General features: G+C 50.8%; 1 protein-coding gene across 1 annotated transcript in view; it reads right to left on the bottom strand.

The window, feature by feature from the left end:
• The window catches only part of TMPRSS4 (transmembrane serine protease 4), a 35320-nt gene extending 22930 nt beyond the window's left edge, over positions 1 to 12390 (bottom strand). Inside the window, exon 1 of the mRNA XM_063094503.1 lies at positions 12207 to 12390. Coding sequence (XP_062950573.1) covers positions 12207 to 12209 — 3 coding nt within the window. The 5' untranslated portion in view covers positions 12210 to 12390. The remainder of the gene's footprint in view (positions 1 to 12206) is intronic.
• Positions 12391 to 12710: the final 320 nt, after the last annotated feature.

Below are 12710 nucleotides of genomic sequence, written 5' to 3'. Positions count from 1 at the left end.
GACACTGAGCTGGGACTTGAATGACTAGAAGGAGATAAGCAGGCAGGAACAAGCTTACAAAGGAGGTTAGAGGAACTGAATAGAGATCGGCATGCCTGGCTGGAGGGAGGTGAGGACATGACAGAGGAGGCTGGTGGCAGGATTCCGTGTGTGTTTGGAAGATAAAGGCAACAGGCCTCACCTGCAGACTGGATGCCCTCGGGATTTAGTTAAGCAGGGAAGGGTGTTTGCTGAGGTGTAGTAGGCTAGAGGGGGGCTGGCTGGAGGGATGCTAAGAGCATCCATGTGGTGGGCCCTTCCCTGGCCAGTTCATTCCTTTCACTGAGTCCACCTGTGCACACATGCCTGCATTAGTTGAGGTTGGTAGGGCAAGTCTCTTTTGTTAATTATTAATTCAACAAAAACTGACTGTACACCTTACATGGGCCTGGAATTGTGCTAGAAGCCGAGGCACAGAGGGAACAAAGGAGGCTTACAGTCTGCCTTCTGGGGCCATGGCTTCCTCCTCCCTGAACTGACGTGACTCCAGTACCCAACAGCGGCTAATGTTTTCAATGCTACCTACTGAATACTGTACAGAAAAAACTCCACACCTGTTTGAAAACAAAACAGAGAGAAAAAATAAACAAAATGAAAACTGTAAGCTAGAATTACAGGGACCCGTCTTATTAATGACCGTCTTATTAATCACTGCATCCCCGATGTCTCCTACGATGCATGTACATAGCGAGAGTTGAATAAATATTTGTTGGAGGAAAGAGTTAATGAACATATCTCAGTTTCAGGACTCAGTTCAGGCCAGCCTTTGAGAAGCTGACTGTGGGCTGGCCGGTTAGTTCAGTTGGTTAGAGGACAGCCTTGTAACACGAAGGTCATGGGTTCAGATCCCTGTACCGACCAGCTGCCAAAAAAGAGAAAGAAGCTGTGACTGTGGTCTATGCACACAGGGAATATTACACTGTGGTCATGAACTACAAGGACACAAAATAACATGGATGGCATTAGCAATTTAATACTAAGGGGAAAAGTAAGTCTCAAAAGATTGCATATAGCACAGAATCTTTTTCATAAAGCAGCCAGGGAAGAATGACCATGGGATTTGGGATGATGCTTACCTTGGAAGGTAAGTATAGTTCCTGGCCTATCAAAGATGTACAGTCGATATTTATTGAGTTAATAAACTAAAGAGACTTGCCCACCACCCTCAGCAGGGGGATGGATGTGTGTAGGAGGGAGGGGATCTCATGGTTAGATGCAATTGTTAAGTTCAAGCTTTTGTGTGGGGGGGTGGGTTTATGGAGGCTTACTGTAATTTAAAACCAACTAACTAGCTAAGGAGTTATGAATGGGCCCTGCTGGACCGCCAGGGAAAAATGTCACGAGTCAAAGATTCATCCAGTGCCATGCACCCAAGGTTCAGAGAGAAAGTGAGAGTGCCGTCTCCTGGCTGTCCTCACAAGGCTCTGCCTTGGCTCTTGTGCTGCCTGAGTGCCTCCATTTAGTGGCTCATTCTCTGGCTTTCTTGAAGCTCTTTGAAGATGATGGGTTGATGAACTTCTGGGAAGGGGAGCTCTGGAGGTCACTGGTATGGGGCTAATGAGCAGGAGGTGGGTGCATTTCCTGTGAGTGGTGATTAGGAACCAGCCATGTCAGTGACATTCCAGAGCAGGATAGAAACAGGGATTTATGGCCTGCTGCATCAATCCTGAGCTGAGGAAAGGGGAGAATGGGGCTGAGAGAGGTGGGTACCGGTAAGATTCAGGGAATCCGGTCAGCCTCATCCCTGTGGTGGGGCCCTGCCATGACCCGGGGATGTGAAGCTGAAAGCCCCTCTAGAGACCACCCCAGCAGTTCCCTCATTTTCACATGAGGAAACTGAGGCCAGACAGGGGGAGCATCTTGTCCTGGAGTTGACAGAGTGAGGGAGGATGCTGAGAGGCCACCAAAGAACAAGTGCGCTTCCTTCAGCTTTGCTGGAAATGTCTTCATTTATCCCCAGCTTGAACTTGCCCCTGGCCATCACTGCTACAGCCCAGGCCCAGCCCAGCCAAGCAAAGGCTTTGGCCTTTCTGTTTTTGTTTGGGCCTCTGGCTGGGCTGGGCCTGTCTGCTCTGTTGATTCAGTCTGCTGCAGAGCCCTGACTCATGGGTCCAGCCCAGCTGGTGTCTGACCCGGGGCTCATCCGGGAATAAAGCTCCTGCTGTGTGGAGTGCAGTGGAAGGGCAGGAATGCCCAGGCCCCCAGGGCCCAGGAGGGCCCAAGCCAGAGGAGGTTGAGGGTGAGGTGGGGAGGTAGAAGCGGGTGGAGGGTGGATGTTTGATGGCTGGAAAACACCTGCCATTGCCTGATTAGCTCAGAAAATCTCCTTCTGCTTCTCAGTTGGTCACTGGTAGCAGAAAGATGTTAATTCAAGACCCAAATGTGGAGGCAGAACAATTGACTACTGCAGTTGGGTATTGTTATACAATTACAGTATCCCCTTTCTTAAGTGCTATCCTATTTAATCCTCCAAACGACCTCGAGAAGTTATTTCCATTTTAGAGAAGAGGAAACCAAGTTTCAAATACATGAAGTAGTTGCTATGGCTTCAGAGCAAGTAATAGATCCAGCTCCTGGGGCCAGGCTTCTGGATTCAATGGACTGTCGTTTTCGTTTCCCCGCAGTTTCAGAAACCTGTCTGGGTAAATGTCATTAGCAGGTGCTGGGTCCTTTTTAATCTCTACTCCCCTGCAATGTAGTCTTGTTGCATATAATTAGCATGCAATCAACATGCAGAGATTGCCTGTCATCTCCCCAGCCCTTCCTGGTCTGAAGACAGACAGCTTCTGCTCAGTTCCTGGCTCTGCTGAGTCATCCGTGAATAGGGGTAAGAGACCTCCCTTGCAGAGCTTATTGGGAAAAGGGCCTGGTGCAGGGTTCGGCACAGAGGAGGGGCTTTGTTCATATTAGCAGCCCTCCTCCTTCTCTTCCATTAGGCTTGCCCCCTTTCTCACCTGCTTCTCCTTCCTTCTTTCCCGCCTACCCTCCCCCGACTACGGTTTTAGTTCCCAGAGCCCTAGTTGGGCTCAGTTCGCTCCGAATGGCAAATGGACTTCTCAGGGTCCTGTTTCCCCTCCAGCTCAGAGATAACAGAACCAGGCACCAGGCAGCTCTTGTTTTCAAATGGGGTGAGGATCAAGTGTGCTGCAGAGAAGCCACAAAGAACCAGCCTGGGGAGTAGGAGTTCTCATCTTGACTTCTGACTTGCCGTGTGGCCTTAGCCATGCTCCTCAGCCTCTCTGAGCCTCCAGGTCCCTTCAGGTAATTGGGAGCTCTCTTTCAGAGATGATGAAGCAGATAGAAGGGTTAATAACCTCACAGGGAAATGGGCAAGTGCCTCACTAGGCTAATAATTGGGTGAAGAAGAGGCAGCTGGCCAGCTCCTTTGTCTGCTTTCCTTGCCAAGCAGCCACCCCTAGGGACTTATTTCTCTCTCCTTCTCTGCAATGCTGACTCTGCATTGCCCTGCTCTGGAAAGAAGTCAGTAGGGCCAGAGCTAGAATGATCGAGGTGCAGATGAAGAGAGGAAAGTAGGGGCATATAAAAGGGGAGTTTTTGGCCCTGCTCCAGTCTGTGCAGCTTCAAGCTCCCGTGGGGGCCAAGGCCCTGGTTTCCCCGGTCTTGTAGGGAAACTAGAGTTAGAGATGCTGCTGTTGCTAGGTGATGGGATAAACAGGTCCTCTGAGGCTCTGGCAGGTGGCAGCTAGGTTTCTGAGGCCAGTGACAAGTGGGAAAGGGGGACCCAAGGGAGGAGGCGGGGAAAGTTCTCTGGGTGAGCCAAGAGACCCGGAGGCTGCTCACAGTTAGCTAGAAGAGTGGGGCTCAGCCACAGATGGCTCAGGTGATCAGGGGCTCCTCTGGGGGGCCTCACACTGCCCTCTGACCCCTGAACCTGTACTTCACCCCCACCAGCTGCAAGCAATTGTATCTTCTCAACCTGCAGCTGGGACAGGCAGTTTGATGTCTTTGCTAGGCTGGAAACAGGACGCTCTCCCTTGGGTGCCTCAGCCATGACAGGTAAGGTGAGGAGGGGGGACATGGAGGGTGGGACAATCACACGGCAGGGGAAGAGGGTGTCAGTTTCCCAAGATGAGCCTGGCTGGGATGCAGCAGCCGAGAGTGCATGGAAGGTTCTCAGAGACGACTAATCACCCTGGCTTCCAAGGATCCTCTGACCTAATACCCTGTCTCCAGGCAGGCCCACCCCCAGTTCAGGCCATGCACAGGTGGGTATTCAAGCTGTCACATGAAGGAGATTCAGGAAGCATTCTCACTATCTCTGACTTGCGGTTAGGTGTCCTTTACAGCAGCATGTTTTCCTTTAGGGCTAACCTCAGCGTTGGCTGCTACATTAGAAATCGTTTCACCTTGTTCTAAGCCACATAGGTGCTGACCTGTTGGCAATTTGAGCCGAGAACCTTTGCCCCCATCCCAGCATATAATGGCTCCAGGGCAGAGCCTGGTACAGACAGGAGGTGTCAGATGGCCTGCCGTTATCCTGCTGCCAGCCTGCTGTTCAGCTCTGTCACTTAAGAATCAGCCTTTGTGTTCCCACAGAGCTCTTTGTGTTTAGGCATAGGGGCTGGGGAGAGGGCAAAGATGTAACTATCCCTGTTTCACAAATGCAGAAACTGAGGCACAGTGGTTATGCTCTCTCTCCCCAGGTCACATGGCAAGACAATGTGAAGGGCAGGAGTGAGGTATTAGTACATGCCTGGCTCTCTGTTGGAGGGCCCTCATTTCCAGGTAACAGTGCTATTGAGTGTGGTTCTCACAAATCCAAGAGGCTTCTTTTGGTCTCAGGAGAAGAAGTCTATTCTCTCCTGCCTTTCTGAGTTCTCAATAATTCTATTTGTTCAGCTTTCTTTCTGCCCCCAGTAGGTCTGTCAGAATCCACCTTCCCTTGCCAGCAGGATCTGATGGGAAGGAAGGTGACTCCACCTTTGCACACCTGAGGGCAATGCCTGGACAATGGCTGAAGGGGACTCAGAGAGCCAGCGGGGGTCAGGCCAACAGTTCAGACTTCCAGACTGACAGGGACCCTTAGGGGTTTGCCATTGGGAGGGGCTGATGGGTCTTAAAGCTTAGAGGGGTTACATAAACATTGCAATTTTCCTGAACTAAGAGGCTGTCATTCACGATGCAATCTGACGTTTATAAAATAATTGCACAAAGTTTATAATGTCTTTGAAAAATTGTGCTCCCTTGTGCTTGTCCTGAATTGTCCTTTAGGCTTTAAGGGGAAGGGAAAAGATGGGGAGGGAAGAAGAACTTTGCTGTTACAAGGTCTGACTCTATTTTCCTGCAGAGCAACCTTGGGCAAATCAATTAACATTTCCTGTCCAGTTTCCTCCCTTGGAGCGCCAGTATGGTAACACTGACTTTGCGAGGTAATAGTGAGAAAGGCTCTGTAAGGCACTTCTCCTGCTAGGTGCCATGCTCCTCTTCAAGCCCACCCGAACCCCGTCTGCTGCTTTCATGATTTTATAGGCTGTTCATGGTCCCTTTCGGTTGGTCTTTGCAGTTTGAGGGGTCTCAGCCGCCTTGATCAGAAGGGGTTTATCCCCTGTTCCTGCTCCTCCTAAGCAGGCACACTGGCCTGAATTCACTCTGTTCCTTGCCAGTCATGTGGTCCTGGGCAAGTTAATGAATTTTCCTGAGTTTTAATTTTTCTCATCTTTAAAATGGGAAGAATATGATCTACTTCAAGGGTTGTTGGTGAAGATTATGTGAGATGAGGCATGTGGTGTGCCTGGCACGGTGCTTGAAATACAGAGGAGTTTCGTAAGTGAACATTAGTCCCCTCCACTCCAGTTACCCTGGAGGCTTGGGGAGCAGAACTCCACACAGTGTTCAGGGAGGGTCTGCATAAGGGCAGAATTGAGCATCCTCATTTGTTCCGGATGCTCTGATGATAACCAGCCTTGGGTGGGCCGGTTTGGCTCCTGCAGCCAATCTCCTGGCAAAGTCTTAGTGACTCCTAGATCTCTTTCCTGTGAACTCTGAACTCATGGTCCTATAAATAGTGCTTCAGTGGTGTGACTTCTCTGCATCTATTACTTTGTGGTTACATAAGCTTAGTTCCTTTACCACTTTCCTGCCCACTCATAACTCTGTGCTTTGTGAAATTTTCCCTTGCTGGGCGGTCATTTGCTATAAGAGACAGTGTCTCACAGTGAACAGAGCAGAGGCCTTGGAATCCTGCAGCCTGGGTCTGAATCTGCTGCTCACCACCTTGAGGCCTTAGGCAAGGTATTTAAACTACTGAGAGCCTCAATTTTGTGCGTGCGTGCGTGTGTGCGTGTGTGCGTGTGTGTGTGTGTGTGTGTGTGTGTGTCTGTGTCTGGGTGTGAGAAAGAAAGAGAGATTTAGTAAGTCTTCCTCCTAATGAGCCCCAAATATGCATAGCATACGGCACATTGCCTGGTGCATAGTAAGAATGCAATAACTCTTCCCTGTAATAATAATAATAACAGCAATAATAATACTGTATTCATTTAGTGAGGCATTGTTCTGGGGGCTGGAGATACAGCAGTGAACAAGAGGCCAAGTTCTTATACCCATGGAGCATATATTCTATTATTTTTATTAATAATTAATAACAATATTGGAATAGAAACTGGCAAGTGCTTCCCATAGCAGATACTCAAAATTTTTTCATTATTAATGAGAAAGAGCTTCGCAGAGGGCCTGACATGCATGTAATAGGAGCTGAACAAATGGCAGCTATTTTTATGATTTCATAGGTCAAGGCGCCTGACTTCAGGGGGGGAGTATACGGACTAAGTGTATCCGAGGAAAGTGATCAGGACAGTTAGGGGACCAGAAGTGATGTCATGCGACCTGCATGAACTCTCTCTGAAGAGAGGGCAGAGGATTCAGGCCAGAGAAGGATGGAAGCATAAGGTGATCCTTTAAAATGCGTAAGCCCTGGTCTGGGGCCGGCCCTTTGGAGCAAGAAGCAAAGGACGACCGGGGAAGTTACAGAAAGCCCTTTCTTTAGGGTAAAGGAAGATTGTTTTAAGCAATTAGAGCTTCCTAGAAACGGAAGGTGTGTGTGTAGCAGCTGGATTGGGAAGGAGGTTTCTGCAGCCAGATAAGGGCTCTGTGCATACCTGGGGAATTCGGTGGCACCCCCAGCTCCTGCTAGGGGAGGGAGGCGGGGTCGGAGAGGGTGGGGGCCACAGTCCTTTCAAACATCACAGTTCTGTTTTTTTCTGTTTTCCATATGAGGGTTCTACATTAGATTGCGGTGGGGCAAAGGGGTCTGAGGCCAAAACACATCTGGGGAAACCACTCACCCAGAAGACCTCTAAGTTTCTTTCCTTAGGGCCTGTGATTCTGAAGAACTTTCTGTTAGTCTGAAAACTCTTGTCTCCTCCCACAGATACAATTAGTCCTAGGCCTGATTCACTTACAATTTTCTCTCTTTAAATCAATTTTCTGTCCTTAATGGTCTCATGGTAACTTGGGTTTTTTTTTCTTTTTCCTGAGCAGCACTGGATATGAAACTTTATCTTGGTCTTCCTGAAAGTCTAAGTTAATGACGCCCACTGGTTTCCCCTTGTTCACGTGTTTCTCTCTAGTGACCTTTAGGAGATTAGCGAGGGAAGGGGTCTCACTGCAGAAGCAGTGTCTTTCCTTCACCCTGTCGTGCCAGCTGACACAGTCTTCACTCAATGCATACGTTATTATAGAATCATCCGCTTCTGCATAGGGAAGTGGGGCTCCCTGGTTCTGCGGGTTCTAGGGCAACTCCAGGTGCTGTTCTTATGGGTCCACATCTTGGGGGAGAAGGAGGGAACTTCAGAGTTTAGAGACCCAGCTCTGACTATTCTTGGCTGAGTGACCCTTTCAAGTCATTAACCTCTTTGAGCCTTGATTTCCTCCTCTGCAGGATGAGGACTACAAAGTCTCAGAGAGTTGGTGTTAGACTGAAAGGTAGATTCTGGATGTGGAAGTGCTTCTCCAGCCACAAAATGCTGCACTTGTTGCGTTAGGCTAAAGAGGAGACGCTGCTGTTGTCATTGTCATTCCTTTTAAGACCAGAACTGACTCGTCCTTGTCAGGATAGGTCCTTCTGGCAGCCTGGCCCCTCCTCTCTGGGGATTGAAGATGTGATCATGAGTGATGTCCCCAGTGCCAGGGTAGGATGAAGGTGAGGTAGCTGATCTCAGCTAAAGATGCCCCCTTCTTGTTGACATTACGGGTGAATGAGTGCCCTGCTCTGCCTGGGGTCAGGGAAGCAGTTTAGCCTGTCCTGCTCCATCTATGGAGTACATGGAACTGAGGGTCTGGATTCTGCATATTCTTCTCTGAATCTTCCACAGTTTCTTGCAGTGCCTAGCACATATTAGATGCTCAGGCAATAAATGCTAAATGAATGAATGAACAAATTCATGCATATTACAGAGGAAGAAATTGAGATCGCAGGAAATGCCTAAAGCCTTGGTCAGCTCAACCACTCCAGCCCGCAAAGCCTAGCCAGCCCATGCAGGATACTTGGTGACAGAAGATACTGCTGCCACCCCTGGATAGTTGCCCACCCCTGGAAAGGGGCGATCTCAATCTCTCATCCTCTTCCTGAAGTGTTCCTCTCAGCTGCTATCCATGAGAATTTTCGGTTGCATGTGGATTGTGCTAGGAAGCTAGAAACTGCTCTGGGAGCAAGGAATAGGGGAGGAGTGTTGTGGTTTTGAGTCTGGTTTCTAAATTTCTCTGTTGCAATCATGATAGTCCGAGTGGCAGGCTGGGAGGTGGATTTAAACACGTCGCAGGGGGATTGCTACATGGGCTTGGCTCCGACTCTTCCTCTTCCCTATCACTGGGTTTCCAGGCAGGCTCAGGCCTGTCCCTCCCTCACACCCAGCCCTATCTGTGATGAAAACATCTTGGTAAATCTGATAGAATCTGGCATGTTTTCCAACTGAACTTGGTGACCCTTGTTTTCAGCGTCAGATAAATCAGAAGCTGGTTATAGGGGATTTGGTCTTCAATCGTTTACCTACTATTTATTTATTCATTCATTCTCAAACACTTACCAAGTGCCTATTCCATGCCAAGCCATGTGCTAGATTTAGGGCTAAAAGAAGGAAAAGACATAGCTTCTGTCCTGAAGAGTTGCCACAGTCTGGTGGCAACAGGTTTATAAAAAATGTCACAGATGAACACATTTCAGATTTGGGGGAGTTCACTGTCTTGGAGAATCATTGCTTGAGAACTTGAAGTGCTTTATTGAGGCTAATATTTTCATCTGAGCAAGAAGGAAGGCTGAGGGCAGAAGAAGCACCTAGGAAATCTGAGGCCTGGAGAGCATTTGTCTCCTGCTGTCCTGGGTTGGTTCTGGGGCTTTAGGAAGCTTGCCCTGAGTTCCTGAGCCCTGATCTCTCTCCTTATTCCCAATGCCCCTGGACTGGTCTCTCCTCATTTCCCACATCCAGCTCCTCAGATCTCTTGGGCTCTGTCACGGGGATAGGCTAGGGGTGAAGGGCATTTGCTGCAGGTGATTGCTGGGATCTCAGCAGCGCTGAAGGAAGGTTGAGCAGAGGAGCAGGGCCTGGGGGCCTGTGGGAGGCCTGGCTCCTCAACCCCTACTCCAAGTCAGCAGCCAGGCACAGAGCTGCACCCCAAGGCCTGGAGGGAAGAGCCCAGGAAATGGAAGAGGGCCTGGGGGATTCTGCTGCCGCCTTCACAAGGGCTGTTTCCTCGGCCCAGAATGCCCTGCTCTCAGCCTCCGCCTTCTCTGCCTCCCAGCGAGGCCATGCCTGGCACAGATCTCTCAGGCTCCCTGGGTATTGCACCGCAGCCGGCATCTCAGTTGTTAGTTAAATACAAGTATGTGTGATTATTTGATAACTGTCTACCCTTCCCCATCCTCCATCCTACTAGACTCTGAGCTCCACAAGAGCAGGATCCACGTTTGACTTCTCTCACCAGCGAGCAAGTCTCTAGTGCTGGCACGGTCAAGGAATGCTACCCTTTGTGGAGAGAATGCACAGAGCTAGACACCTGCTGCCCTGCCTGGTGGGGAAGGTGGCCCATGCCAAATTCTGCAGGTGGCTCAGCCCAGCCCCACTGAGCTCCTGGGCATGGTAGGGACCTGAACCTGAGCTTGGCAGGGGGCCTGCATGACCACCCCATGGGGGCCACACCTCAGCCTGTCCCCTCTCCTAACCTGTGCCCTTGGCTCCAGCCACAGCACATGACCCACTTGTCCCCAAGCTGCCACTCTTTTTTTGCTGTTCAATGCAGTTCCCTCTGTCTGGAATACCCTTCCTGCCTTCTCTGCTGGAGAGAGCTGGCTCATCCTTCAAGATCCAACGCAAATACTTTCTCTACTGGGACAACTTCCCAACTACCCTACAGAGAATCTAGTGCCTCCTCGGCTCCCGGGTAACTTGTAGTCACCTCTGGTGCTACACTTGTCACACTCTCTTGAACACCTCCAGGGTGGGGCATTACTCGCTGCCCCAATTTCCCCATTTATTGGCTGGCCAATGGCAGGGGTGGATTAAATGGTGGCTGGCTGGATAGAGTTTCTTTGGGGTTGCAGAGACATCAAGTCCCCTATCCCAGGGAGGGAGGGACCCAGGTGGGAAGGCAGAGAGAGTTGCCCTTCTTTGCCTATTTTGCCCCCTAGGGCCTTTCCACTGCCCAAGTCTCAGTTTATCACCTCAGAGCCCAGGATGGCATCACCAGAGCTTAGGGCCCCTGGACTCTGTGCCCATCTGAGGTGGACCCTGGACATGCTCCCAGAGCCCTGCTGCCAGCAGGCTGGCCTGCTGACTTGCCATGTTCCTGAGCCCCAGCCCAGCCCACCCAGACACTGTGGATCTGTCCCAGGCTGGCAAGGAGAGGAGCACCAGCATGCTCCAGAGCAGCTAAAAGGGTTGGGATGAACCTCAGGGGTCAATGCCCTGACTGGCAGCTCATGCTGTGTTTGAGGCTTCCTGGTCAGTAATGAGTCAAGGCCAGGATGACCAGCTCCAGCCCTTGCTGGGCATACCCAGTTGAATAGATTCCAGGGAGAACCATTGTTAAGAATCAGCACCATGAGGGACTCCAAGTCTTTGTCCCAGGGAGGGGCCTGTGGGTATGGGAGGAGGCAGGGAGGGGAAGGGAAAGGCAGGGCCGAGCATTGTCTCCCAGGCCTGGGAGCTACGGTTGTCCTGACCTCATTAGAGGGAAATAACAGGGTTACTAGGCACAGGTGGTTTAATGGCTAGCTCAGGGGCCAGGAGCTCCTTCGATCCTACTCCAGAGACAGGCCAAGGTGCCTCCTTGCCTCTGGGGTCTCAGGCCTGACCCCTCCACCACAATGTGCCCACCTGAACTCTCCCCCTCATGCAGCAATGCCCAGCTTCTTCCCTGGGTGACAAAGGGTCAGTGTTGAATATACCACCCCGCTGTTGCTTCCTGGAGCAGATTCCCCTTTAGGCATAAATTCTCACATTTGCACAGGGCTTCAGGGTTTACAGAGCCTGTGCACATGCAGGAGCCCATTCAGTCTCTCCACTAACCCTGTGTGTGTGCCTGGAGTGTGTTGTGGATCATATTATTTCCGTTTTACAGAGGGAGAAAATGAGTCTCAGAAAGATTAAAGCCTCAAGGCAGCTCAGCTAATAAGGGAGCTGGCCTCTTAGACTTTTGATTCTATAGTTAGTACTCTTGTAATCTGCCTTGGAAACTGCTCCCCCAAGAGGCACCCCAGGTCTCCCCAGTGCCCCCCAGAAGCAGCTCCCAGCCAGGCAGGCTGCCACCACTTTTGTCCTCTTCTGGGATCCCCAGAGGATGGGCTTTTCTGCATACAAGCTGAGCTTCTGGAGCGCCTCCTTGGAAGGGGAAGTGGAAAGCTGGCATTTTGATCCTGGCTCAATTCCAGCCCCAAACAGGCAAGCCCCTTCTCCTTTCTGACCCTCAGCTACCCTGGTACTGGCTACCGCTGCTTTGGCTGGTCCAGGGATTGTTGGCAATGGGGGGAGAGAGGAAGGCAGGTGGATAGGAGATATGTAAGGTGCTGGGGTGTGGGGATGATTCAGGTGTGACCCCTTTTTTAACCTGGAAGATGTTACAAAATTTTCAGCTGATAACCTCTCAGGCTGATTAAAGGCCCTTTATGGGGAGCCCCACCCTCCCCCAGTTTTGGGAGCAGTGGCCCCCACACTCACCATGCTGGCTCTGCAATCTTCCCTGCTGCCTGGAGCTGAGTTCGGCAGCCCAAGTCAGGAGGAGGGCCTCCTGGAATGGGTCCTGACTGGCCAGAGGTTCAGAACTCCCTGGTGAACACTGGCCAGAGGAGGTCTAGGTGCAGGGCAGGCCTGGGTCCCTCACGCCCAGCATCCCTGTCCTCTTAGCGAGCTGGCTGCCTTCCACCGCTGTATTCCAGGAGTGATTTGGGGACTGTGGGACGGGTTGATTAAAACAGGCCTACAGGTGAAGTTGCCAGACTGGAATGATTATGTGTCTTGTAACCCAACACCTGTCTTAGGGGCTGGAACAACACCTGGAATCATTCATGGGCCGTTTGGCCTCAGAACAGGTGACATACCTAAGATGTCACAAAAGCCTTCCTGCCTGAATGACTTCCACCCAACTGGGTGTTGGCTGCGGGTGATGTCAGAAGGTCCCTCCCTTTCTAGCTGCATGACTTCTCACTGTGTGGGTGCTTTTGT

The sequence above is a fragment of the Cynocephalus volans genome, chromosome 4, assembly GCF_027409185.1.
Source record: "Cynocephalus volans isolate mCynVol1 chromosome 4, mCynVol1.pri, whole genome shotgun sequence".
NCBI classification, from domain to species: domain Eukaryota; kingdom Metazoa; phylum Chordata; class Mammalia; order Dermoptera; family Cynocephalidae; genus Cynocephalus; species Cynocephalus volans.
The sequence above is the reverse complement of the archived record's forward strand: the minus strand, read 5'-3'. Positions and strand labels throughout refer to the sequence as shown.